At 39.1% G+C, this 26,247-nt stretch overlaps 1 protein-coding gene across 3 annotated transcripts; it reads right to left on the bottom strand.

Moving 5' to 3' along the window:
• Positions 1 to 1,474: 1,474 nt before the first annotated feature.
• On the bottom strand, positions 1,475 to 25,730 carry LOC122665016. Of its 3 annotated transcripts, XM_043861079.1 has the most exons (10): positions 25,447 to 25,464; positions 25,107 to 25,205; positions 22,461 to 25,008; positions 22,266 to 22,369; positions 18,719 to 18,788; positions 17,276 to 18,082; positions 12,329 to 12,531; positions 3,861 to 3,984; positions 3,415 to 3,621; positions 1,475 to 2,110 (listed from the first exon to the last, which is right to left on the bottom strand). In XM_043861079.1, the coding sequence occupies exons 3-10, from the start codon at positions 24,975 to 24,977 to the stop codon at positions 1,967 to 1,969; spliced, it is 4,176 nt and encodes a 1,391-aa protein (XP_043717014.1). In that variant the 5' UTR covers positions 24,978 to 25,008; positions 25,107 to 25,205; positions 25,447 to 25,464; the 3' UTR covers positions 1,475 to 1,966. The 3 variants fall into 3 exon arrangements, with proteins under 3 accessions (XP_043717014.1, XP_043717007.1, XP_043717022.1); XM_043861072.1 differs by having other exon boundaries at positions 22,461 to 25,205; positions 25,447 to 25,730; XM_043861087.1 differs by lacking the exons at positions 1,475 to 2,110; positions 3,415 to 3,621; positions 3,861 to 3,984 and having other exon boundaries at positions 12,325 to 12,539; positions 22,461 to 25,205; positions 25,447 to 25,730.
• Between the last annotated feature and the right edge of the window lie 517 nt (positions 25,731 to 26,247).

The raw sequence follows: 26,247 nt of genomic DNA, 5'->3' as shown, positions 1-26,247 counted from the left end.
CTCTCCTCCCCTGATAGCTTTACACAAAAATGTCAAAGATTATGATTGTCTCCAATCTCACTCCTCCCAATCATTGCATAGGGGGAGCCAGCATTGGAAAATGACCGCATATGTATTATGGAAAAAAGTTTTTTTGTTTAACCAATTGATCATACATCCTCTCACTCACACGAGTTTTTCTTTTTTTACTGTCTCTCCTTCCTCAACCAACTTTTCACAAAAAAACCAAAGGATAGGATCTACTCCAAACTCACCCCAGACATCGCATAGCCAGCCAGCATTGGATAATGACGAAGGATGCCAATCGGTACGGTTTTGGGATACTGATATAGTTTCGATTTGGTACACTGCACATATGCCTCATACTAATATCATACCGATTCAATACAAATATCTCATACTGATACCATATCGAATAAAATTCGGTGTTATTCAGTACAAAATAAAACAGATATTTTGGTACGATATCGATTCGATATGGTGTATTTTCAGTATTATGACCCATATCGATACCATACCAAATACTTGGTACGGACATGTTTTCGGTATTCGATACACATTGACACCTAATGACCCTTGTATCTTTTGGTACAAAGTACAAACTAAAAAATTTCTCACGCAGCCAATGGATCGTACGTCTCTCACATGGATTTTCATTATCTTCTCACTCTTACTATGTGGGTTTCATATAAATGATTTTGTATCCTCTGCCACCATTGGTGTGGTGACTAGTGAGGGAGATTCCCCCTTCCCCACTAGAAACGTGGGAAACCCTTTCCCACATATTATTTTGGTAGGCCAAAAGTATTCTGGTATCTCTGTACTTTTCATGAAGTTTCATGAAGACAGAAGACGAATCACACACATGGCCTGGATAGCCATGGGTATATTGAAAATGAATCATCTGCACGTATCAACAGGTGAATATACATGTGAGAGCCAACCACCTATCCTATTTCTGCCATTTACAAGGGGAGGAAGAATTTTTATGGAAACAAAATTAAAATATGATTGACTCTCACATATACGTTCACCTATTGGTACGTGCCGAGGAACCGAACTTCGGGTATATTGGATATATATCAATTAAGGGAGAAAGTTCCCCACAATGCAAGTGTAGGGAGAAATCTGCACGCCACACCAATTGTTGTCCTGAAAAAGGTATCATTCACATGGAATTCACATATTCAGAGTTCGAGAACGAAAAAACTAATTTTAGAGGGAAGTTGCACTCTGGCATCGTGGGGAAGTTTTTCCCAGTTGATTAAACAGTCCAAAACCAATCTCCTTCCTCAAGCAAGGATGCAGACATGTTCCAAAAAGTCTTAAGAAATATATACTGTAAGGTATCCTTGTCTGTTAAAGTTATGCCATGTCTATTATTTCCATAAAGAATCCACACGGATTTAATTTGGTTGGGAGGGGGAGAAAGAAAAGGAAAATCAATATTCCGACCACTCACCAGCTAATGCTAACAAAACCCAAATTTACTCAATAGCCCGGGACTTCACTTTCTCCATCTTCCCCCTTTTCCCTGTTCTCATATAGCGGAAGAAGCCCATAGAGAAGAATCACAACCTGGAATGGCTGTTGCAAGATAGACTAGGAAGTAGGAACAGATCACAAGTACTCTCATTTGGGTAGAGGAATTCAATTGTTGTTATACCTCAATGTGGCATTGCAATTGGACAATCCTAATCCTTCAGGAGTTGTTTCAAAATCCTGACACTAGGCTTCATGGACGAGAACAAAAAAGCCACTCAAAGTAACGTAATTCACTGCAATAACAAGTTGTGGCTCATGCAAGACACCCAAGTTACTTGCTTCTTGACAGTGATCTCAGCTTTCTCATGTCATTCCACTTTGAAAAGGACTGCAACTCGAGCTTGCAAAGTGCACATTCCACCAAAAATTTCTAGTTGAAACTACCAACACATTGGTCAAATCCACTCTCAGTATGACATGCTTATAGTTGGAAACAACCCAACTCCTTGCCATGCCACATAAGTTGAACTTTCCTTTCACCAACCCATTCTAGCCGGTAAGAGAGATCAAGGTTATGTATCAAAAGCTTCAGACTGTCCATAGCATTTGAGCCCCTCGCTTTCTCCTGAAATAAACAGGGTTATAGTAAAAATAGACTGCAGGAAATGATATAAAATGTAGACATGGCACTATGGCAGACATGGTTCGAGATCTTGTCGAGTTTCTCGGTTTCGTGAGATCCCGAGACGAGATGCCATACGCATTCTAAAATTACACTTTCTCTGCGAGATCTCGGTATTGTCTCTGTACACATTTTTTCCAGTTTTTTTTTTAGTTTTAAAAGTTCAATATCTCGCCGATATCTTGGTATCGGGTTAGAACATGGTTTTTTACCCATTTTAATTGCCCATTTGACCCATGTGCCTATTTTTATTAAAAGAGGGCAATGGACAGAACTCGGAAATGTCAATAGTTCTGTCCATAGCTCTCTAAACAAAGGGGAAAGCACTCAAAACAACTATCTCCCTCAAATTTCTTCCTCTTTCTTTCAAATCTTGGGTGGATTGCATTGTTTGAAGTGAGATTCAAGTGCTAAAGTGAAGATTCAACTCCAACAGTACAAGAATCATCACCTATTTGTAGGATTATAAATCAGAACTCATATTTGGACTTGTTTTTTGGCAAATCAGGGCATACCATTGTGTTTAAATGGCTTGAAATAGGCTGGATACCAAGTTTCAGACCCAAAATATGTGTAAAATCCACCGAGTTGGGGGTCCGAGTCAAAAAATAAAAAAATGCAGCAACTCATCGAGATCTCGGTGAGATCTCAGCTCGACTCGGTTTCTGGCTTGGCCGAGATGCCACCGAGACCCGAGTCTTAGAACCTTGATGGCAGAAAGAGATCACATGGATAAAGATAACTCGATGAAGATGGTGTTTGAAAGACAGTTACATAGGAAACAAACCAGATCACTCAGCCTGGTTTAGAGCTAGGTCCGAGGTTGAAGGTTTGACAGTTGGGTCAAATGGCAGAGCAGAGACAGCATGAATAAATAATTGAAAAAATGAAAACATGTGAAATCAAATGACCCTCTTGGTTCAAAATTGGGTTCATTTCCTGCAAATGTAAGGTCAATGTGCACCCCTACCCATTCTAGATGCCTGGTCAAAAGGAATACACATGCTTCAAAGGCTCTTCCACCCTAGGGGTTTTTAATGAAAAAATAATAATATGCTTACATATATTATAGATCCGTGAATAAAATTAGAAAGCTGGGAAATGTTTAACACAGTAAGCAGATTAATTTAATTTTGTTTTTCAGGATCCAAACCAGATTTCAGACCATTAAGTTAATGAGACAAAAAAAAACAAATCTTGTCTAGCAGATCCAAGCAAATAATAGCAGTCAAGAGAGGAAAACCAACCAGTGAATTGACCTGTTTATCATGCCCCATTATGCTTGCCATGATGCTTGACCTAGAAGAGTTGGGTGAGAACCCTTCCCATGGAGGTACGAAAATCAGTTTGGTACACTGGACAGGAGCTAAGCTCCGACTGAGTTTCTCCCACCATGCAGATCCCAGTGACCACCACCTGATCAGCAACCCATGTTCAGAAAAAGCCACTAGACCCTGTAGTTACAAGTAATCTGTCAGAACAACTGAGGAAATATAATGGGAAGATAATTTCTAAATGATTACAAACCAAAAGCTCCTTAGGCTTAAACTAGTTGACCAATACAAGATAGAAATGTAAGGCAGTGTCACTTTATTTGGAATACCAACATGGATAACCATAAGTAATCCCTTTTAATTCAAGTGAAAGAAGTCAATACTTAGAGACAAGTAGTTTACAGACTGATACTGCATACCTCTCCATCAGGTGAGAAACTTAAAGCTGAAATTGCCGTGGTTAATGTATACTCTGAAGCTCCTTGAAGTAAACTTGGGAGCCCAGGAGGACCGCTTGCATCCAAAACCTTTGTTTTTGAAACACTACATTGAGAAACAAGTGACATATTATAGTATTAAAAAGTGTTTCATTGAAATTCCCAGAAGTGACAGAACAACATGAACCTGCAGAGTTGAAATAGATTTCTATGGATGAATTTAGCACTTGACTTAAGAGACATCTGTATATGTGATGCCAAACAAACAATGTTATTAATGAGCAACCATCTTGTCTATACCATCTTGTCTATACTTAGAACTGACTAAATATGAACCAGAAAAGTTCTTTAACACCCTCTACCCACCCCCAATAAAAATAGCAATAACAATAATAACAAAAACAATTATAATAATAATAATCGTTAAACTGTGGGTTATTATCATGTAAACCACGATAGAGGGAGTCCTCTTTCGTGGACTATGTTTTTCTCTTTTAATTCTGCTTACCTAGTTGTACTAGGAGTTTGGTTTTATTTATTAGTTTAGTTTTCTTTTTCTTTTGCTCTTTCCTAGTCTGAATAGGAAAGCTGCCTTTGTACTCTGTTTTGTCTATAAATAAGATTGGAAAGGGGGAGACTGCCATCGGTTGTTAGACTCTCTAGCAGCCTCCCTTCTCTTCTTCTTCTTTTGTTTGCTGGTTTTCTTATTCTGATATTGTCACATGGTATCAGAGCATTACAACCAGTAAATCTTCTCTATCAAATCCTGGTTTGATAGTTCTCTCTCAAACAACTCTTGATCCTTGGTTGCAGCTACCATTAGCTGCCTATCTGCTTCAAGTTCCTAGTTATTGACAAATATGAATTAAACTAGGGCACTCTTCTATCTATTCACTGCTGGTTATGAAGACTATCATTTTTAGAGATCAATATTCAAATTTATGAAGCCCACGGTTGACAATTCTGGAGTTTATGAGATCTGAAATTAACATTTTTTATCAGCCAACTGATGGAATAATTCTGGAGTTTATGAGATCTGAAATTACTTTTTTATCAGACTACTGATGGAAGCCATATTTTGAGGTCTGAATACACCTACCAGAAGCTACACTCGATCCAATTTTTGGTACTAATCTGTGGTCTGATTCTGTGCTATCAACTTTCTCCATAGCGCTAGCGTCTGTTTTTTGGTTAGAAATCAGAACCCCTGTTTCTTAAATTACTTCTGATCTGGCCAACTGAACAGACTAAGATTTTGGGAATCTGTTTCCCCATCTGAATACCTCCTTTGATCCAATTTCTAGGTCCTTCTGACCTACTGATTGCAAGGTGTTAAGAGGAAGAATATCCCTCTGAAGAGGGAGATGTTCTTGAAGATCCAGAGAAGTATAGAAGACTTGTTGGAAAGCTCAATTATTTGACTTTCACTAGACCCGATATTGCTTTTCCGGTGAGTGTTGTAAGCCAGTTCTTGTCATCTCCTCGGACTCCTCATTGGGATGTTATTATCCAAATTTTGAGATATCTCAAGAAGGCTCCAAGACGTGGATTAGTATATGTTGATCATGGACATGGGAGAGTTGAAGGTTTCTCAGATGCAGATTGGGCTGGGTTACCTATTGATAGGAGGTCAACTACAGGTTATTGTGTGTTTGCAGGAGGTAACTTTATCTCCTGGAAGAGCAAGAAACAAAGTGTAGTGGCTAGATCAAGTGCAGAGTCCAAGGATCGAGCCATGGCACATGCAACATCTGAACTGGTTTGGCTGAAAATGTTGTTGATTGAGCTTGGGTTTGAGGATTCTTCGCCAATGCAACTGTGGTGTGATAACCAGACAGCAATACATACTCCCTCAAACCCAGTGTTCCATGAAGGGACCAAGCACATTGAGGTGGACTGTCACTTTGTTCGAGAAAAGCTTCAGCAGGGAGTAATCTCTACAAAGCATTTCAAGACAGGTGAGCAACTTGCAAATCTTTTTACTTAGTCATTAGGAAGTGGAAGGGTTGACTATATTTGTAACAAGCTAAGCATGATCGATATATATATGCTCCTGCTAGAGGGGGAGTGTTAAGAGCGAGAATATCCCTCTCGGGATTAGCGTCAGATTTCTGGTGCTAATACCGAGAGGATCTCCTCTCTTTTTCTTTATTGTGTTTTTCCTTTTTGCCCCTGTACTTTAATCCCTTTCTATGAAAGGAATATCGCATCCCTCTCTTCTCAACATGAGGGCTGCTCTTTGGCTCTCTTCTCTTCTTTCTCGTCTTTCCTTCTTCCCCCTTTCTTGTTCATTCTCTTTTCTGTTTATTTACACAAGGTACTGATTTTTCTCTAAATCTGAGTTTACAGTTCACTAATCTGTATCTTGCTTGCCGGCCTTAATTTTGGCATTATATACTGCTGCTACTACTTGGTGATCATATTGTTGTTGAAGAAGACATTACATCTCTGATTTCTTCCATAAAATCAGGTTTATACTATTCCACCGACTACGGACTACTCGGTTGATTGCTACCTTTGATTCCTATACTACCAGTTTGTATGATGACTAAAGCTAAAGCTCCTGTGGACAATGTCGGACAATGTCCACATACAGATCACCAACATCAAGCTGAATGGTGTTTCTAATTACATGTTGTGGTCTCAGGCAGTTTTTGTTTACATCCATGCTAAGGGGAAGATGAAATATCTTACTGATAAACCACCTTTTGTTGACTCTAAAGATCCTACTTCTCTCACAACATATGAAGATTGGATGCGTGACAATTCCACATTCAAGATATGGTTGTGGAATAGTATTGATCCTACTGTTGCTACCAATGTTATGTTTCATACTACTACAAAGGGTGTCTGGAATGATTTGGAGGAAAGTCTCTCAAGAGAAAAATATTTCTCGTACTTATGAGCTATATGAGAAATTATTCAATTGTAAACAAGGTGACAAGTCCTTGAATGAGTATTTCAGTAGTTACAAGGTCCTTATTGAAGAACTTCAGGTGCACCAACCACTTACTACCAATCTGGAGCAGTTAAAGCTCCAGCGTGCTGAATTTCATGTTGCCAAATTTCTTGCCGGTCTGCATCCTAACTATCAATTTGTCAAAAGCCAGCTTTTGGCTTGTGAGAAAGTGCCTTCACTAAATGAAACATTCTCGTCTTCAACACACATCTATTGCTTCCAAAATTGAACCTTCACCATCTCTACAGAAAGGTTCAGCCTTTACTTCTGGCAGAGGACGTGGTTCATCCTTCTCTAAACGAGGTCGTGGCCAAAGGAGAGGTCGTAGCCATGGGACTGGTGGTTGTGGCACAAGTGCACAACCTTTTGACAAAACTTCTCGACATTATTCCTATTGTGGTAAATCATATTGTTGTTACTTGTTGGGCTAAATATAGCTGACCTGAATTGGCCAATGAATTGGTCAACACTTCTATGACTGATAACTCCACTGTTCTGTTACTTATTATCTTTCCTATTGTGTTTTTTAGGACCTTCAGACAAGGAGGACGATTGGTTGCAGGGTGTACCAGGCTGGCCTATACTATATGGATGGCACAGACCTTCTACTGTGACTGCTACAATTACTGGTGGTTCATCTCCCCTTCAATCGCATCATCGTATGGGCCATCTATCCTTATCCAAGCTACAGGTCATGGTTCCCAATTGCAAATCCATTACCTGTCTTGACGCTTGAGTGTGAAGTTTGTGAACTAGGAAAACATCACAGATCGTCTTTTCCCTCTAAGAGTGTGCCTAGGAGTCCATCTTTATTTCATTTAGATCATTCAAACATTTAGGGACCATGTTGTGTCCGAAACAGATTTTGTTTTTATTATTTTGTTACTTTTGGATGATTACTCCCGATCAACTTGGGTTTATTTATTGAAAGTTTGGTCTGAATTTATTATTGTTTAAGATTTTTACCATGAAATAAAAACTCAGTTTGATGTCTCTATCAAAATTTTCAGATCTGATAATGCTCTTGATATGTTCAAACTGAGATTTCTCAATTTGTTTAGACAATTGTATGATTCATCAGACTAGTTGTTCCTCTACAAGAAATCAAGAATCTTCACTTAGTAGAAGTTTTTTTATCTCTTATTATCCACATGCAGGTTCCCAAACAATTTTGGTGTGATTTTGTTCTTGTTGCTTGTTTTCTAATAAATAGGATGCCCTTGTCTATTTTAGATAACCAATCCCCATTTTTGTGCTTTATCCTACTGGTTCTCCTTTTTCTCTTCCTCCACAGGTGTTTGGCTGTGTTTATTTTGTTCAAATCTTATCCCCTTGTTAGAATATCAGATTCTTACAACCAGATTAGAAGAAACAGAGAAAGAAGAAGAGAAAGGGAGGAAAAGGAGAAACACACAAGCTCAAAGGTGGGAGAGAGCCTGTGGCTAGAACAGAATGTTCTACCACAGGTCTATCCCTCTCTATTAATAATAACTTCCAAAATAAAGCATTGGACCATACTGCCCTTACAACTACTTGACTTTACATAAGCTTCAAGAACTAATATAAAAGAGAAGGTAAAGACTAAACTACCCCTAGATCCTAATGGTAAAACTTCAACACCCCTCATGTTGATAAATTGTCTCCCTGTGTTGTTAAAATGTATTTTTCTTAGTTATTCTATAACTCAGAAGAGCTAGATATGCTACGATCCTATTTCTCATAAACAAAATATTTGTGCTAATGTCACATTTTTCGAGAACACATCCTATTATTCTTCTCCTTCTTCTACTCTACCTTCTCTTGCAGGTTCGGCCAGTCCTCCTATTCCTACGCTTATTCCTTTGGATGTCTCTCCTAGTAAAACCATTACAAGTGTATCAGTGGCGCAAGAAGACTGTGCCCCCTGCTAGTTCGGCCCTTGCTCCACCTACCATGCAATCAGATCCTGGTTTTGTGGTTCTTGCTCCACCTGCCATGCACTCTACTCCTAGTTCTGTGGTCACTACTGATCTTCTTGTTGCTCTTTACAGAGGTACACATGTTTGTGCTCACAAGTCTTTGATTGTTTATCCTATTGAGAATTATGTGTCTATTTCTCATCTTCCTTCTCAGTTCCATAATTTTGCTTTTCCCCCTGTCCACTAATTTTGTTCGTCACAATGACCGTGAGCCTTTATCTCATCCTGGTTGGAAGGTAGCTACAGACATGGAAATGGAGGCCTTATTGTCTAGGGGAATATGGACTCTAGTGGATTTACCTCCTGGTAAGGATCTTGTGACGTTGGGTGTAAACCATCAAGTACAATCCTGATGGTATTGTTGAACATCTGAAGGCCAGGTTTGTTGCAAAAGGGTACACTCAGACATACAAGGTTGATTATTTTGAGACATTTTCTCCTGTTTCCCGTCTGAATTCTATTCGTGTACTTATATTTCTGGCAGTCATTTGGACGGCCCCTCTATCAGATGGATATTAATAATGCGTTCCTCTATGGTGACAAGTGACCTACAGGAGTAAGTTTACATGAAGCACCTCCTAGGTATGTTGCTCAAGCCGATAATTCTACCAGAGTGTGCAAGTTACATAAAGCTATCCATGAGTTGAAGCAATCCCCTAGAACTTGGTTTGACAAATTCAGCATTATTGTTACTCGTTGTGGCTTTTCCCAATGTTATCTAACCATTTTGTATTTGTGTGACGTAAGGATTCCAAGGTTGTGGTGTTGGTTGTTTATGTGGATGATATAATTATCTCTGGGAATGATGTATCAATGATTGCAGTAGTAAAATCATATCTACATCAGCATTTCAGATGGACTTAGGTCCTCTCAGGTACTTCCTAGGAATTGAGGTCCTATGCAGTAAGAAAGGGATCAGTCTATCCCAGAAGAAGTATGTATTAGATCTTTTATTTGAAATAGGTATGCTTGCTTCCAAACTTGTTGACACTCCTATGGACCCTCACCAGAAGCTTGGGAGTGATGATGGCGAAGATCTCGTGGATAAGCATCATACAGGAGATTGGAAGGTAAGCTTATTTATCTGACTGTTACTAGGCTAGACATATCCTTTGCCACTGGTGTCATCAGTCAGTTTATGCAATCACCCAATAAATCTCATTGGGAGGCAGCTTGTCAAATCCTAAAATATCTGAAAGGAGCTCCAAGAAAGCGGCTTATTTCTAAATCTAGTCAGAGAGTTGATCTGGGAGGGCTCTCTAATTCTGACTGGGCTGGTTCTGTCAGTGATAGAAGATCTACTACCAGATATTGTAACATTGTTGGAGGTAACCTAGTTACTTGGCGTACCAAAAAGCAAACAACTGTGGGTAGGTCCAGTGTCGAAGTTGAGTATAGAGCTATGGCTCATACTGCTGCTGAACTAATGTAGTTGAAGTCATTAATCCAAGAGTTGGGATTTCTTGTTACCTCTCCTATAAAGATGTTCTGTGATAATCAAGTTGCTATCTATATTGCTAGCAATCCAGTGTTCCATGAACGAACCAAACACATTGAAGTTGACTGTCACTTTGTGTAGGATGCAGCCATAAAGAAACTATTAGTTACTCCATTTGTCTACTATGCTGATCAGCTTGGCGACTTGTTCACTAAGTCTTTGTTCAGTCCAGCGTTCCGGAAGGGTTGTCCCAAGCTGGACAAGGGTGATTTGTATGCTCCAGCTTGAGGAGGAATGATAAACCATCATGTAAACCACAATAGGGGGAGTCCATCTATCTTGGATTATGATTTTCTCTTTTATTCTGATTTCCTAGTTGTACTAGGAGTTTGGTTTTATTTAATAGGTTAGTTTTCTTTTTCTTTTGCTCTTTCCTAGTCTGAATAGGAAAGCTGTCTTTGTACTCCGTTTTTCTATAAATAAGATTGGAGAGGGGGAGACTGCTATCGGTTGTCAGACTCTCTAGCAGCCTCCTTTCTCTTCTTCTCAATCTCTTTTTCTTCTCTTGTCTGCAGTTTCTCTTACTCTGATATTGTCACAATAATAATAATAATAACAACAACAACTCCAATTCCAATTCCAATTCCAATAATGAATATAAGGCAAGATGTAAAATACTCATTAGTTTTACCCTGAGAAAGCAGGAATTTTTGGTTGGGGGAGGTGGGGATGGGGAAAGTCCTGGAGGCCATCAAATTCTTCTCAAATGTGTACAACTTATAGGGGAACATTTGTGGTAGTTTCTTCATACATTTTTTCCATGTTAGTTTGATCGGTAATGGAAAACATGTTCCTGCAAAAATTAAATTCATTTTTCCTCTTGACAAACTAATTCATGCAACTTAAAAAGGAAAATTGACATAAACTTATATGCCTTTTCCAGTCTAAAAATGCCACTTTCTATCAGTTTATCATAAATAGTTGTGCTTTTAGTTTATAAATTATTTAATATCCTCATCTGCCCTCGAAGTTTTTTCAAATCTGAACAACATTATATATTACTAGGTCAAAAGAGACATTGTTTTATTATGGGAAAATCTGATTGTAACCAAAGTTGGTGAAAAAAAAATCGTAACCTTACTTTTTTGCCTTTCTAGTATAACACATTTCTTCATTCAATGAGGGTAAAAATCCTATCAGTTCACAAGTTTACTCAAAAAACATGCAAGGCAATGACAGCTCTTTATGATCAGTTTCAAATTATTTTGAAAATCCTTTTTTACCCTTGGACAAGAAGAATTTTTAGGAATAAGACAAGGGGCAAACAAAAGAAGGTTACAACTTCTCAATTCACCACTTCACACAATAAGCACCAGTGCGAACAACAATACAAAAGTTTGTGGACGAAAAAAAAGGTATGGGTTAATGCCCAAAGATGATTGCTTCTCAGCTCTCCACCATAGTTATCAAGGCGGGAAGGCATCCATGGCGTTTTAGAGGGTAAAAAATCAAGGTGACAGAGCCATGGCGACAAGACGCCCACCATGGCGCCAAAGGCGTCCAAGGCGACCAAGGAGCCTGGATGCCTTGGTGACGCCTTGATAACTATGCTCTCCACCAAAGAAAAGGTTCCATGATTCATCATATTAAATCATCCAATCAACAAAGCCCCTCTGATTTCTCAAAATTGGATTGATTTGATGAGCCTAACTATGTTTATGGAATGTCTCTTTCTCCTACAACTGCAAAAATTGTTGCATCTCTATCCTTCAGATTTTAAGTCTCAAATAGACAGCCAGATTCTTTTGTCAATGCAATTTTGGATTTGGATCCAATTCAGCAGGTCAAAGTTGTCAAGGCGCCGCTGCCTAGGCGTCCAGGCGCCTTTTTTGGATGGGCACCTAGCGCTTTGACAATTATGCAACAGGTGCTCCATTAATTGGCAACCAGAAACAACCACATGCACTTATTTAGGGCAGGCAGGTAAGAATCCATTTTTCGAGATGATTTTCCATGAATGGGATATATCTTCAATTGGAAGCATCACCTCTGCCTGAATTTCTATTTATTCTTTTTATATATCCTCTTTCAATACCTTTGCATGTCATATACCCGAATAGTGACACTGTTAATATCTCCAATTGCATCCCCAACAGCCAATCGTGACAATGCCTCGTTCAAAGCTACCATTGGGAATACACGTACTACTTCCTTCAATGTTGCCATTGAGCTCGGGAAACAAGTTTTGCGCATTACCGAGTTCCCAGGGTCCATAGTTTGTAAAATAAAGTTTACCACCTGCAAATCTGTCCAAATGTTAGAGCCCTTAACACAGAACCACACACTAATAAATCCTATATGAGTCCCTCTCAATAGAATCTAATACAATTAAGGAGCAAATTAGATCAAGACAAAAAAGATAAGACATACAGATCAAAATAGTTTTAATTTGGTGACATTTACATGCAAAGGCTCGAAGTCCTCCAGTCAAAATAAATCAAGTTTATGAATAATGGCATTTCCACCAAAACAGAGTAAGAGGAATGATTAAGCAGAAGAATCATTTGGAAGAATAGGCATAGGTAGTAATTCACACCCACACAAGGAAAACAGTCAAATGTTTTCATCGACTATGTACAATTTGTAGCACTGTCACCTGTACGGATTGAGTTTACAAATTTTCATGAGGAAGCGGAGCATGATAAACAACCATACTTGCATTTAAGACAGAAATAAGAAATCTTAACAGAAAATAATGACTATTAATCTAGGAAAAGGATTGACTCTGACGGTACCTAGAAGTCAATACACTCAACCCAAGACATGTCTTTCCCAGATGTATTCAGATGCTATGAGATGAACACTGCATCATTAACATCTTGCAGTTAAATAATTTCAACCTTGACCACCAAGAATGGAATGTCAAGAAGCATTACAAATCCTCATCACCACAGAGAAAATGGAACAATCCTAACAAACGAGAGAACAGCTCCATGTTGTTCACAAATAAAAAATAAAAAAGGTGCAGGACCAGTTTTATCAAAACACCTAGTCAATAAGGGGCTCTGTAGCTTAGGCAGCTGCCTAGGTGAAGCCTAGGCATCACCTAGGTACTTAACAGTGATATCATGTTATACAAGTAGATATGTGTTTGCTGAGCAAATAAAAGTTCGTAGAAGAGCACCAAACTTAACTCTCTTCTTTTGCAGGTACGCAACATGTGCTACAAGCCTACAATACATAAAAGGGAAAGGGGCACTATGGTACATAAAAGGGAATTGGGGCACCAACTAGGTCACTGTTGCCTACACCCCACCACCCACCCCCTCGGAAAGTTGGCTAGCCAAAATGAGAACATAAGCACACAAATGGGAACCAGGCGCTCACCTAGAGGGCCACCAACTAGTTCACTGTTGCCCACTAATGTAGTCCTGATTTAAGGGTTAAACCAGTACTAATACAGAATTGAAAACAGAGACGTAAAATTCTCGATTAGGAAGAAGATAGATAGAATGAAATCAAATAATAAGATCAAAACAAGTCAGGTTGATTTCTCCTTTAGAGGGGTATAAACCTTGCTGAAAGTTTCAATAAAACCAATGGCTAGATCAGAAAATATGAAGGATTCCTAGTGACACTAGTAAAGGGGCAAATCTGTCAAACTAGAACTCAGATTAATTACCAGACTACAGAATCATGAAACCCATTTAAAACTTGATGCATGATATTAAAATCAGATAGAATAGATCAGTCTATTAGTGGTATCAATTTCAGCATTTAAACCCATAAAACCAATCCTACATTCCTACTTGAAGTAGGACTATAACAATTAGCCAACGAAATGAGGATCTGAAAACAGATTATGAAAGAGAGCAGTATCGGGAGAAGAATTCTGAAGTCAGAAATTAATTATGTAGACCAGTCACAAGTGATAATCAGCCCACAATAGGATCGCAAACTTCAGGTCCAGCAACAGTAAATACTTCGATCAGTTTTCAGATTTGCAGGAAATTTCAAAAGAATAAAATAAAATCAAGAAACAAGAAATCGAAGAAGAGAAAAAGAAGATAGGGTAGTCTCTCTCAGACTCGGATCTCTCATCCACGGCCTCTCACCGTATTTTGGTCTCTCACCATACTCTCTCACAGAGCAAAGCACAAAGCTATATTTTTTTCTCAATCTTATTAATCAAATTCATGTACAAGGCTGTAGTCCCTTACAAACTTATCTAGAATACTCAAAAACAGACTCAAACACTAAAAAGGAAAACGCCTAACCCAATCCTTAACTAATAAGGTAACAAAAACTTACTAGGAAAGTACAATAATGAAAGAAACGGACTCAAAACAGGACTCTAACTAAACTAATGAAGTAAATCCCATTTTCCTACTTTCTACCCATAATTTAGGCCCATTAAAGTGGCCCATTACAAAGAAAAGCCATGGAATCAAAGGCCCAACACCTACATAACCAAACCAAGGCTTATTACGAATAAAATAAGCCCTTTAGATGACTTAACTGCATCATTAACTCAGAGTTGTAACTCCCTTCAAAACCAGCATTCGTAGTGAGGTAGAACTGGATATCGCAGGAAGCAACAATAGACAGAATTGCAGGGAAATAAATAGTAGAACAGTACCTTAATGAAGAAAATAGTAAGAAAAATGGCACCCGGGCTTCCCACTGCAAGGTGTTGATTGGGTTCACACCAATCATACTATGATTCCAAAAGGAAGAAGCAGTCTGAATCACCCCAAACCCAAAGACAAAAGCCAAACTTTATTCACCAAATTTGTGTACAATGTTGGTCCCCTTACAAACCTATATAAAAGACTCAAAAACAGACTCAAACACTAAAAATGAAACGTCTAACCCAATCCTTAATTAATAAGGTAAACAAATTGACTAGAAAGCGAAAATAATGCAGGAAACTAACTCAAAACAGGACTGGACTAATAGAATCTTAACCCAGCCTAACTAAAATACTTAATAATAATTAAATAAAGAAATAAAGACACTTAACTGATCCCACATGCCTAGCCTCTACCAATATTATCAGCCACTTACAATGAAAACACATGGGATTAAAGGCCGAACACATTCATAACCAACCCAATGCTTATTTCCAATAAAATACGCCCATTTAGGTGATTCAACATCACCAAATCCCCCCCCCTCCCAAAATAAAAAAAACGAGTAACGCCTGGTCACACAGGCCACACACAAAAATGAGGCATCCTAATCCTTTTTGTGCAGGTAGGGAAATTCAACCAAACCTAAGCCACTTGACACTCAATTTTATATTTCAACACAAACAAAATGGAACTATCCTAGAGGATGACACAATATTTCTGTGCTGTTCATTAAAAAAATATATATATGTAGAGAGCAGTGTGGTCTTGACACCTAGTCAATAGTAGCGATATGTGTCATTCATGTGTCAAGACACACCAGGTGTTTGCTGAGAAAATAAAAGCTTGTAAAAGAACATCTAACTTAATCCTGTTGCTTTTCTCACGACAAATGGAAAATAATAGTGTGCAACACATGCTATAATACATATATATTAGAACAGATTAAACAAATAGAGGGGGGAAATTTATTCTCTGGGAAGTTAACCCAAAATGAGCCTCTAAGTGCATAACTGGGACCCAGGCACCGGCCTAGTGGGCCACCAACTAGGCCTCTACCGCCTATTAGTGCAGGTCATACACAACAACAACAGAAAAAAGGGGGGGTAAAGGCATCCAAGTATTTTTTGTGCAAGAAAGGAAATCCAACAACTGAACTTACAGCACCGTACTCTCAGATACATGTCAAAGTGAAAACATTTTAGAAATTTTCTGCTAATAATTGAAAAAATAACACTTGAGAGTATCAAACTAACCTCATTTTGACATTTATCCATCGAGGAAGGTTGGCATAATATCCCTAGCCCCATAAATCAATTTAGCATTCCTCTAAAATACAGAAGCATGGTTTCAAGTCCAAAAGAAAAGGGAGGGAAATGAAGACAGCATTCAAGAACGGCCCAAATGGACTTTGCCAATTGGCATAATAAAGTTTTGAAAATTTAGTGACTACAGGAGGGTACATTGCCATCCACAGACAGCTGAAAAAGTACAAGGATCCATGTGCATACATGGGAGGGTATTTGATTGAATTCGAGTCTGAAATTTGATAAGTGGCTATTCCATAAGGTGCACAACTAATTCAATGGTCGGTTGGTCAAAACCAATTTTCCATGTGGCTCAAAATAGTGAACTGCTCTGATAAGCTTATCAGGATGGGACTGTGAAAACAAAATTCTCCCCTACAGTACTTTGTTTAGCTGTAGCCACTAAGGACAATTCAATTACTTCCCCATCCATTCTTCAGTTCAAAGTTTGTAGAACTTAAATGAAAATGTCTGTGGCATCGTTGTACTCATCTTAACTCCACTAACCGAGAGTATTATTTGCAACACACAAATAAATCAAAATGCAAACAGCCAAAAGCAAACCATAGCAAGATATGAGCATCAGTGATCAACATCCATGTGAATGCAAGATCTAACGAAATTACTGAGTGGGACTAATTTTCCACCCAACATTTTCAGTCTATGCACCCACTGCTCCTCAGAAAATTCTGAAAAATCACTTGGTGTTTTTGTCCACAATAGTAAAGTGCCATTCTGCAAGCAGTTTCCTCTGTCTAACACCAGGGATGGATGCTGGAAGGAGAGTTCCATAGAAAATGTAACCATCTCCAGTCATGTAATGGTCATTAGAGAGTTACAATTGCAAAAACAGAACTATAAAAATGGGTTAGCTAAGGAAAACACAAAGGCACATAATAAATCCAGTTGTTGAAGCAGCAGATGGGTTAGCACTTGGCCTGCAATATCACCTAAGCACGAATTATTGATTGATGGATACTGAGTGCCCTTTCCTATGAACCATGTCTGGTGTCCAATATGAGAGTTTCATGCTTATGAATGCACTGAAAGCTTTACAAGAAAGATGCAATTAGAGTGGAATTTTTCAAGCAAGGATTTACAAACCTTGTCAAGGTACTGAGCCAAGGGTTTTGGAGAACCACGGACAACCCTGATAAGAGTCATGAGAGATACTAAATGAATAGGTGAGTCAGAAGCAGTAGCCCATATTTGGCTTTCTATTACATTTAAAAACCCTGGCAAGTCAGCCATTGCTAAGCTTGGAAGAAGAATATCAACCAAAGTCTCCCGAATAGTAACAGCTACTGCTGGATTATGCATTGCTGAGTTACCAGATGCACCACTTAAAAACTCTATTTGGAAAACTATATCGCCAATCAAATGGGATATTTCATGGCCAATACATGCCTTCCACGTACCCTCCATTCCTTCTGCGAGGAGCTCTGCAGCAGTTGAACTGTACTTCTCATTTACAGCCATAACCAACTTCATTAAAGGCTGAATAACCAAATTGGCAAGATTTGACTTCACAAGGCTTGGATACCAAATGGCCAATGCTGCAGCAACGATAATATGAGACGCCATTGCATCTTGGCTAGCTCCCCCAACACAAGAAACCCAGTCTTGCATTTCAAATGATTCCAGCCAATCAAGTATACTGGACTCCAATTGTGAACAGCCCCTTGTTTCCCTGACCCAGTCTGAATCCAACAGGCTGCTTGTAGTAGTTACATCTCTAACTAAATTTTCATGTTCATCCTCACCATTTGTAGAACTTGGAATTATTGCATGCTGAGTTGCTTTTGGACAACTTAATGGAACTGGAATAGCCCGTGCAGCAGCACAGTGGAACAAAGAGCGTGCAGCCATGCGCACATGCTCACTTTCATCTTGCCAGAAACTCACCAACAGCTGTAAAACAGATTGTATATCACATTCAGAAATAAATCCAACACCGGTTATTGATGGAAATATCTTGCTAAGTGCTAACAAATTTAAACTATATTCTGTTTTCTAACTTCATCCATGTAAAACCAACTGGAATGAGAGAGAGAAAGTTAATCAAGAAATAGTAACCAATAAATACAAAAAACTCAACAGGATGTGAAACTGAATTAAAGGGGGAAAATACATTAAAAGTGATTCTAGGGAATAGCAACAGAATGTAAGAACCATAGGAATAAGAAACAGATAGATATCACAGACAGAATACATTTCTAGACATGGAGTGTCAAAACAATAACAAAAAAAAGTTCTTTTAGCTTTGGCAGAACCTGGTCTGGTTACTTAAACCTGCCAGGGTCACTTGGTTTTTCCCAATTTTTGGACAAGAACTATGTCACTTCACGGACCAACCTTCTGAAGGATAGTGTGATTAGCTCAAACGTGCAGGCCAGGCTAGGCCAGTTGATGGTCATGCATCAGTACTTAATTGGTTTCAAAGATGATAGAAAAAATCCAGTCAATATATCCTACCATCAATTGAAATTATCCAACGCATCATATTCTTTAATGCACAAGGTACCAAACTTTATCATTCTATTATACCTGGAGCAAAGGTGGATTTATATCTGGAACTTTCTCTGCAAAACTACGAGTATAGAATGCGGCCAAAGCACTGCAAAACGGATCAGATAGGAACATTAGACAAACAGAAACAGGGATGGCAGAAATGGATGGAGAAATCACGCAGAAATCTACACACACAGGCTACAACTCTGCAACCAACAACCGGTAATTTTAATTGCTGGAAATGCAGAAAATTTATATAAAATAAATATTTGCCTTGGAACAAAAGGACAGTAAGAAGTCATCCTCCTTATTATGCCATGCAAAAGCCACGTATTCAGGGATTGGAAAGAAAGTATTCAAAGAGTCCTACCAAGGGGACCCCAATAACAAGAAACAGGTCCAGTGAGACAATCCTGGGCATCCTCCATCAGGCTGTGAATCCAGACAAAAGCCTCAAAAAGATTGAGAACTAGTTGGACTCTTCCTATAGACACTACATAGTGTTGGAAAGAACCAACAGAACTTCTGATAACTACACTAAGATACATACACGATGGCCATGAAGGTGATGGATCTCTACTGCATATCTAACAGTAGGGAGTCCAGAGACTTGACGGTCTTACTGGCATCCTTTCTTTTTAACGGGATTTTTAGTATAGCATTCCCTGATTTATTTATTTATTTTGGACTACTCTCCTTTAACAACTTATAATTTTTATTTTTTTTAAAAAAACACTAAAATCAAAATTTCATGAACCATTGATAATTATAAAACTATATAGGAAACATCAATTGTTAAGTCCATCAATGTGTCGTGTTATAAGCATAATAAGATTGTTTTTCTGTTATAAGGATAATATGATTGTTTTTCTTAACCTTTCATGTTTTCATCTCTTAGGAACAAGATGCCACCTATATCATTTATACTATCAAATTCATTAAAGTTTGCCCTCTGCTTCACCAAAGAAATCAGTAGTGAACATTATGTAGACGTTGGGATCTATCAGTCTTCTATGAAAAAATCAACATCCTAATAACTGAACAACTATTTGGTAAGATTGCAAACATACAACAAGAAGAACAACTCAGCCTTATCCCAACTAAATGGGATCAGCTACATGGATCCTTGCAAATAAAAAGAACATAACAACAACACAGCATTTTATCAACTAAATGGAGTCCGCTAAATGGATCCTTGCCCTCCAATCAGCTCTATTCAAGGTCATACTTGAAACAAGATCTAAGCTATGCATGTCTTTCCTCACCACTTCTCTTGGGGTCATTTTAGGCCTGCCCCTAGCTCTTTTAGTACATTCAATCTGAAGCAAGTTACTCCTCAAAACTGTAGCATCCGAAGGCCTCCGTTGAACTTGGTCATGCCACCTCAGACGACTTTCTCGAAGCTTATCTTGAATCGAGGTTACTCCCAAATAAGCTCTAATATGATCATTCCTTAATTTGTCCTTCCTAGTTTTGCCACACATCCATCTCAGCATCCTCATCTCCGCGACTCCGTTACACTTAGCTTATCTATATGACGTTTCTTAACTGCCCAACATTCCGCACCATACATCATAACCGGTCATATGACTGTCCTATAAAATTTTCCTTTAAGCTTTAAAGGAATCCGTCGATCACAAAATTTCCAGATGCACCTCTCCACTTCAGCCATCCTACTTTAATTCTCTATGAAACATCTGTATCACCTTCCTTAGTGATTGATCCTAGATACCTAAAGTACTCACTTTGTGGAATCCCTCTCATCAACTTTCACCCCTTCTTTATCCAGCATGGAGTTATTAAAGTTACACACCATATACTCCATTTTCATTCTATTTATCTTAAAACCTTTTGATTCCAAGGTTGATCTCCATAACTCCAACTTGGCGTTAATTCCTACTTTTGTCTCATCCACCAAAACAGTATCATCAGCAAAAAAAAATGCATCAAGGAACCTCATCTTGGATGTCCCTAGTTAACTCATTTATGATAAACGCAAACAAATAAGGGCTTAAAGTTGATCCTTGATGTAACTCAATTGTAATTGGGAATTTACTACCTTGATCCCCCTCCCACACACAGTTCTAACACTAGTCACTACACCATCATACATATCTTTAATTATGTCCACATATTTACTTGAAACACATCTCTTCCCTAGCACATGCCAGATAAATCTCTATGAACTCTGTCATAAGTTTTTTCTAGGTCAATAAAGACCATATGGACATCCTTCTTGTTCTCTCTAAATTTTTCCATGAGTCTCCTAAGTAGGTGGATAGTTTCTGTTGTGGATCTTCCTGGCATAAAACCAAATTGGTTCTCCGAAATTGTGGTCTCTTTTCTCAGGTGTCTTACAATAACCCTCTCCCATAATTTCATAGTATGACTCATTAGTTTTATGCCTTTACAGTCAATGCAACTCTGAATATCGCCTTTATTTTTTTAAATCGGGACCACAATGCTTCTCCATTCATCTGGCATTTTCGTAGTGCGCATAATCTTATTAAACAACTTGGTTAGACAAGAAGTCACAAATTCCTTAGCTCTTCCACACTTCTATTGGGACTCATCTAGGCCTAGAGCCTTGGTTATTTTCATGTTTCTTAGTGCTTATTTTACATAAAAACCCCTAATTTTACGTATATACCTCTGGCAGGTGTCTTGATGTGTAATTCCTTCTTCCAGTCCACTATACTCAGAATAGTTTCATTAAGTAGGCTGTAGAAATAACCTTTCCATCTCTCCTCGATGTCCTCTTTCCTTACTAGGACTCTACCATCTTCACTTTTAATACATCTAATATGGTTGAAATCTTTACTCATCCTTTTACTCATTCTAGCTATATTATAGATAGCTATTTCCCCTACCTTAGTGGCTTAGTGCTCAGATTTTTATAGAGATCTTCATATTTCTTCGCCCTTGCACTCCCCCATAATCTTCTTAGCTTCATTTCTGGCAGATTTATAGCTTTTTAGATCTCTTACATCCTTAGTCCTTTGCCAAGCCTTAAAACTAGTTTTTTTAGTCTTAATGGCTGGCTTGGACCTCATCATCCCACCACCTAATCTCCCTAGGGGAATGACATTTTCCTTTCGATTCCTCTACCTCTTTAGTCACCTACTTACTACACGTAGCCATCTCGTTCCACATCGAATTAATGTCTCTCTCCAAGATTGCAAGCATACTACTGCATAAGCATTGATCAACCAAACACAAAATCCAATAAGATAACTTACATGTATACAAAAGATTTTAAACTCCCACCACATAATAAGTATTAAAAACAAGAAAAAAAGTTTACATGAAATATGGTATACGTGAAAAGCAAATACAGACATCCTAAGAACACAATATATTATGAAGATGCAAAAACAAGAATGGATTATTTAGACTTGACTAGTACAAATACCCGGCCAAAGACACTCCAAATAAATGAATCTAACTCTACTTGACCAGTCAGGATGCCACAAGTAAGAAAGGCAATAAATAATTAGCAGAAGCAAATATGAGCATCAAGTAGGATTCAAGAGATTGATGGACAAACAAGAAGATTTCCTAAAGGTAGGAATGATGCAAGTACCTGCTGACAGCTGAACTGGAGCTAGAAAAGCTAATAATCCGCTGAGCAAGAGACACCATTGTCAGTGACCGCATTGCACAGAACTCTGAGGATGTTTTCCAAAGCTGGTAGTTCATATTAAAGTCTTAGGACTTTTTGGTAGGAGACAGGGAAAATAGATCCTAGCAAAACCAGAACTCAATAAAAAAAAAATACCTCTAGAGCAGCAGGTAGACCAGGGAATGCCAATGTTACAGACCCTCTATCCCCTTGCAACCCAGAAGCCACAACAAATTTCTCTGGTCTGCTGACATTCATCTCAGCAATCAACAATCTATCTAGATCCTTATCTACACCCCACAGGTGCAAAAAAGATATGCTGAAGCAAATTAAACATCCTTCAAGTGTTCTAATCCACTCATACTCTTCTATATGATCACCTGCAGTCTTAGGTACATCATCAGAATTATCATTTGAAATTTCTTGGTGATGAGTTGGTGTGACAGGTCTGGTATTCTCCTTATTACCACTACTCTGTTCAGACTGGAAGTCTCTCTGACAAGGAGACATCAAAGAAGCAAGATCGAATCTCAGACTGGCAATTCCGGGGAACAGGGAAGAGCATTTGATGGGATGCTTATTGCTTTGAACAAGTGGGAGTGCAATTTGTTTTGCAGACTTTCCTTTAGTAGAATGATCCACAGAAGAGTTTGACTCATCTATTACTCTCCTTTGAATGCTATCCAATGAGGTGACCCCCTTCTCAAGATTCTTAAAATTAGATTGCAACAAGTTTCCATCTTCAATTATTGGAAGAAGCAAGGAGGATGCTGAAGTAGTTCCAACCAACATATTGTAATTAGTGGAATGCACATTGGCTCCTCTACAAAAATGGTCAAACATTGCATGAGAAGCATTACCACGAATGACTCGCTCTCGAGCACCTGTCTTTACATCCCAAAGGTACAACACATCAAGTGTCTCAGAAACTCCAGAATGATTCCTGCAAAGGCATGCTATATAGCCTCTTGTACCATCCCATACAACCATTGAAGGATAGCTTGGGTGGCCAGGAAACATTCTTTCTACCCGTGAAGTCTCAAGTGATGCTAGAGCAACACAAGAATCCTCTCCAACAGAAAGAAAACAGTTTTTCCAGGGACGGTCTGTCCAGGGTTGGGGCAGGATTATTTGTCGAACAGGAGCCACGTGATGGTGCATCACAGTAATGAGACTACTTGTATCAAGATCCCAAATACGAATTGTGCAGTCCATGCTCCCTGACACTAGAACCCAAGTCAACATCTCCTCATTTGGCGTTCTGACCAGATGTTGTGCAGCCAAGCATAGTATTGCACCGGTATGCCCTAAAAAGTATTGCTCAGACAAATGTGGTGCCATCTCCTTATGGGAACTTCCCACAACAGAATCCTGTTCTCTAAGAGATATCTCAAATCGTATGACTTCAATTTCACCACTGTAGAAGCCATATACAATGCCATACGGATCATCAAATTTTCCAGAAAGAACCATTGAAGATGACACAATCCGGCTCTTTAGCCCAAAAGCATATTTGCCTTCCTCCTCAAGGGAACCATTTAAATTGGAGGAACTCGGAACGCAACCTCGCCAGGAAGTTACCTCACCCTCTGCCTCGCTGGAAGCCACTGGAGCATTATGGACAAAATCGTGTGGCTCAGAGAGACAACAGGACCGTTCAATCCAGTCACCAAGAAAACCACCCATCCCTAGCATTTTGCATTTCTGGTCAAAGTTCTCATTGGCATCCCGTCTCTCAGAGAATAACCAGAATGTAACTTGGGGTTTCCACAAAAATGATTCCTCTTCATTATAGCAGATTGATTCGATGCGAATAAGATGATTCTTCAACTGACAAAACCTCACTGATATAATTGCATCAAGTGGACAAGAAACAGCTGGGATCTCACATAGATGCTCAAACTTAAATGCGTCGCTTGAAACGGATAGTGTATACACTATCACAGCACCTCTACTACTCCAGACAGCAAAGTTCTCTACAAACAGTTCAGGTTGATCCCAAGCATCCTCCAACTCTCCATTATGATCACCATAAAGAAACATGCCCCCTGTGAGATATGACTGAGTGGAAGGTCCATTGTCACAAAGGGGAGTATCTAGTAAAGAAATCTCACCGAGGGTATGCCCATCGTCCAGTAGCCTAAATATGCATTTGGTCTTATATATGAGAACTAGCAGCTTTCCATGGGTTGCTACTGATATTACCTGGCCCCTCTCAACAAACTCATCATGTACCCAATCAGATATCCCAGAATGAGAAGATGAGCTTTTTTGTAAGCCAGTTCTACCCTCCCCATCAGGATCGGACTCTGACGATATCATAACCGACTGCACCTTCCCCATTGCATCAACCATGATCACAGATTCCTTCTCAATATCCTGGAAAGCAGGCACAATGGCCACGAACTTCAATGGTCCAACAGATAAATTCCCATGGAAGACAGTCTGGATAATATTAAGGGAATACGAATCGACAATGACAACAACACACTTGGAGGAGGCCTTTCTGTGGAGGGATTCTCTATCAAACGAAGGCTCACCCTCTTCAATGCGATCCTCGGAGTGATGGTGCAATGTATGGACGGAATCAACAACGCAGCACGCAATACAAACGTATCTTGGGGATGAAGGCAATGTCCGGACAGTAGAGGGACTCCCCACCCATGGGGGCATTTTCCTTCTTCGTCTGCAGTGCCCACTGCTTCTGCTCCAGATGCACAAAACACCATCAGTACAAGCACTTATCAGTGCACCATAACCAGCTGAGGCAGAGTTTGTTATTAGGTTACTTGAATTCTCTACCTCTACACTCACGCCACCACCAACTCCGACGGGCCAGCAAATGGCAAGATCTGATATAGGTGCGGTGTGGCCACACAACATTGCCACAGGCCAAATTTCCTGTCAAATTTGAAAATCGAAAAAAAAAATTTAATTGAAAATGTAATCTGTAGAAGGCAGATAAGTAATTCCTACAGTTCTGTCCAAGCATTTAAACGAGATGTGTTCTAATAAACAATGGAAACTGAATCAGCGACCAATTCTGAATCTGTAGGAAAACCAACAAACAGTTGGAAGGTGAGAAAGATTGAAGCAAAGACCTATGTCATGCCTCCGATAAAAAATGAAAAAAAAAAATTACCTGGTTAGATTGGTCACCGGAGATGTTCCACCAAATGATGGAACCATCGTATCCACCGGTATAAAGGGTCGGAGGTTGATTCAACACCGCCGCGGCGGTAATTCTGTGAAGTGGTGGGGCGCCTGACCAGATACAGGCCACCGATTGGCACTTCATCCCTGAACGGAGTTCAGACACGCCGGCATGTAATTTCAGACTGATCCGTTAAGATGCAGAGCGTCGTCAACCTGGGTGAACCAACGAAACTGAGAAGCCAGTTAACCAGTTCAGAAGAGGTAGTTTCCCGGACTTTCTTTTCCATTTTCTCAACGACTTAACCCCAACTTACCTTTTATCTATTAAGGCTCCGTTTGTTTTCCAGTAAAGTTGTGTTTTCTAGTACTTATTTTACCTGGTAATTTCTGTTTAAGGTTGTGGGCCTCGTGGCCTCGTGGGTTATATTTTGACGCGGTGAAAAGTGTCTCTGCACTAGTCTACACTCTACTCTCTACACTCTACACTCTACACCCCTTTCGCATGAAATTTTTATTAAGGTTAAAGCCAAAGATTTCATATATGGCTGATTAAGCATGCACGGAGGTGTCCCCTCTCACAAAGAGTTACAAAAGTCATAAAACCCCACCCTTATTTTAATGCCTTAAAATTCTCACCCTCTCACATGCACGACTTACACAGCAGTGGATGAAAACTGTCCGGTAGGTTAATTATTATTGTAACAATGGGTTGTTATTTTTTCAAATGTCAAAAAAAATCTATTTTGCCATCTGAATAGCTGACATGTCCATTTCAACCGTTGGATAG

The sequence above is a fragment of the Telopea speciosissima genome, chromosome 1 (assembly GCF_018873765.1).
Source record: "Telopea speciosissima isolate NSW1024214 ecotype Mountain lineage chromosome 1, Tspe_v1, whole genome shotgun sequence".
NCBI lineage: Eukaryota > Viridiplantae > Streptophyta > Magnoliopsida > Proteales > Proteaceae > Telopea > Telopea speciosissima.
Note: the sequence above shows the minus strand (reverse complement) of the source record. Positions and strands in the feature narration are given on the sequence as shown.

Excerpts from the sequence above, each read along its gene's own strand:
- LOC122665016 (XM_043861072.1), bottom strand. The coding sequence starts at position 25,602 with ATGAAGTGCCAATCGGTGGCCTGTATCTGGTCAGGCGCCCCACCACTT. Across the intron at positions 22,370-22,460 it reads GTCTACCTGCTGCTCTAGAG|CTTTGGAAAACATCCTCAGA; the intron begins GTATTTTTTTTT and ends ATGAACTACCAG. Across the intron at positions 18,083-18,718 it reads TAAATCCACCTTTGCTCCAG|CTGTTGGTGAGTTTCTGGCA; the intron begins GTATAATAGAAT and ends TCTGTTTTACAG.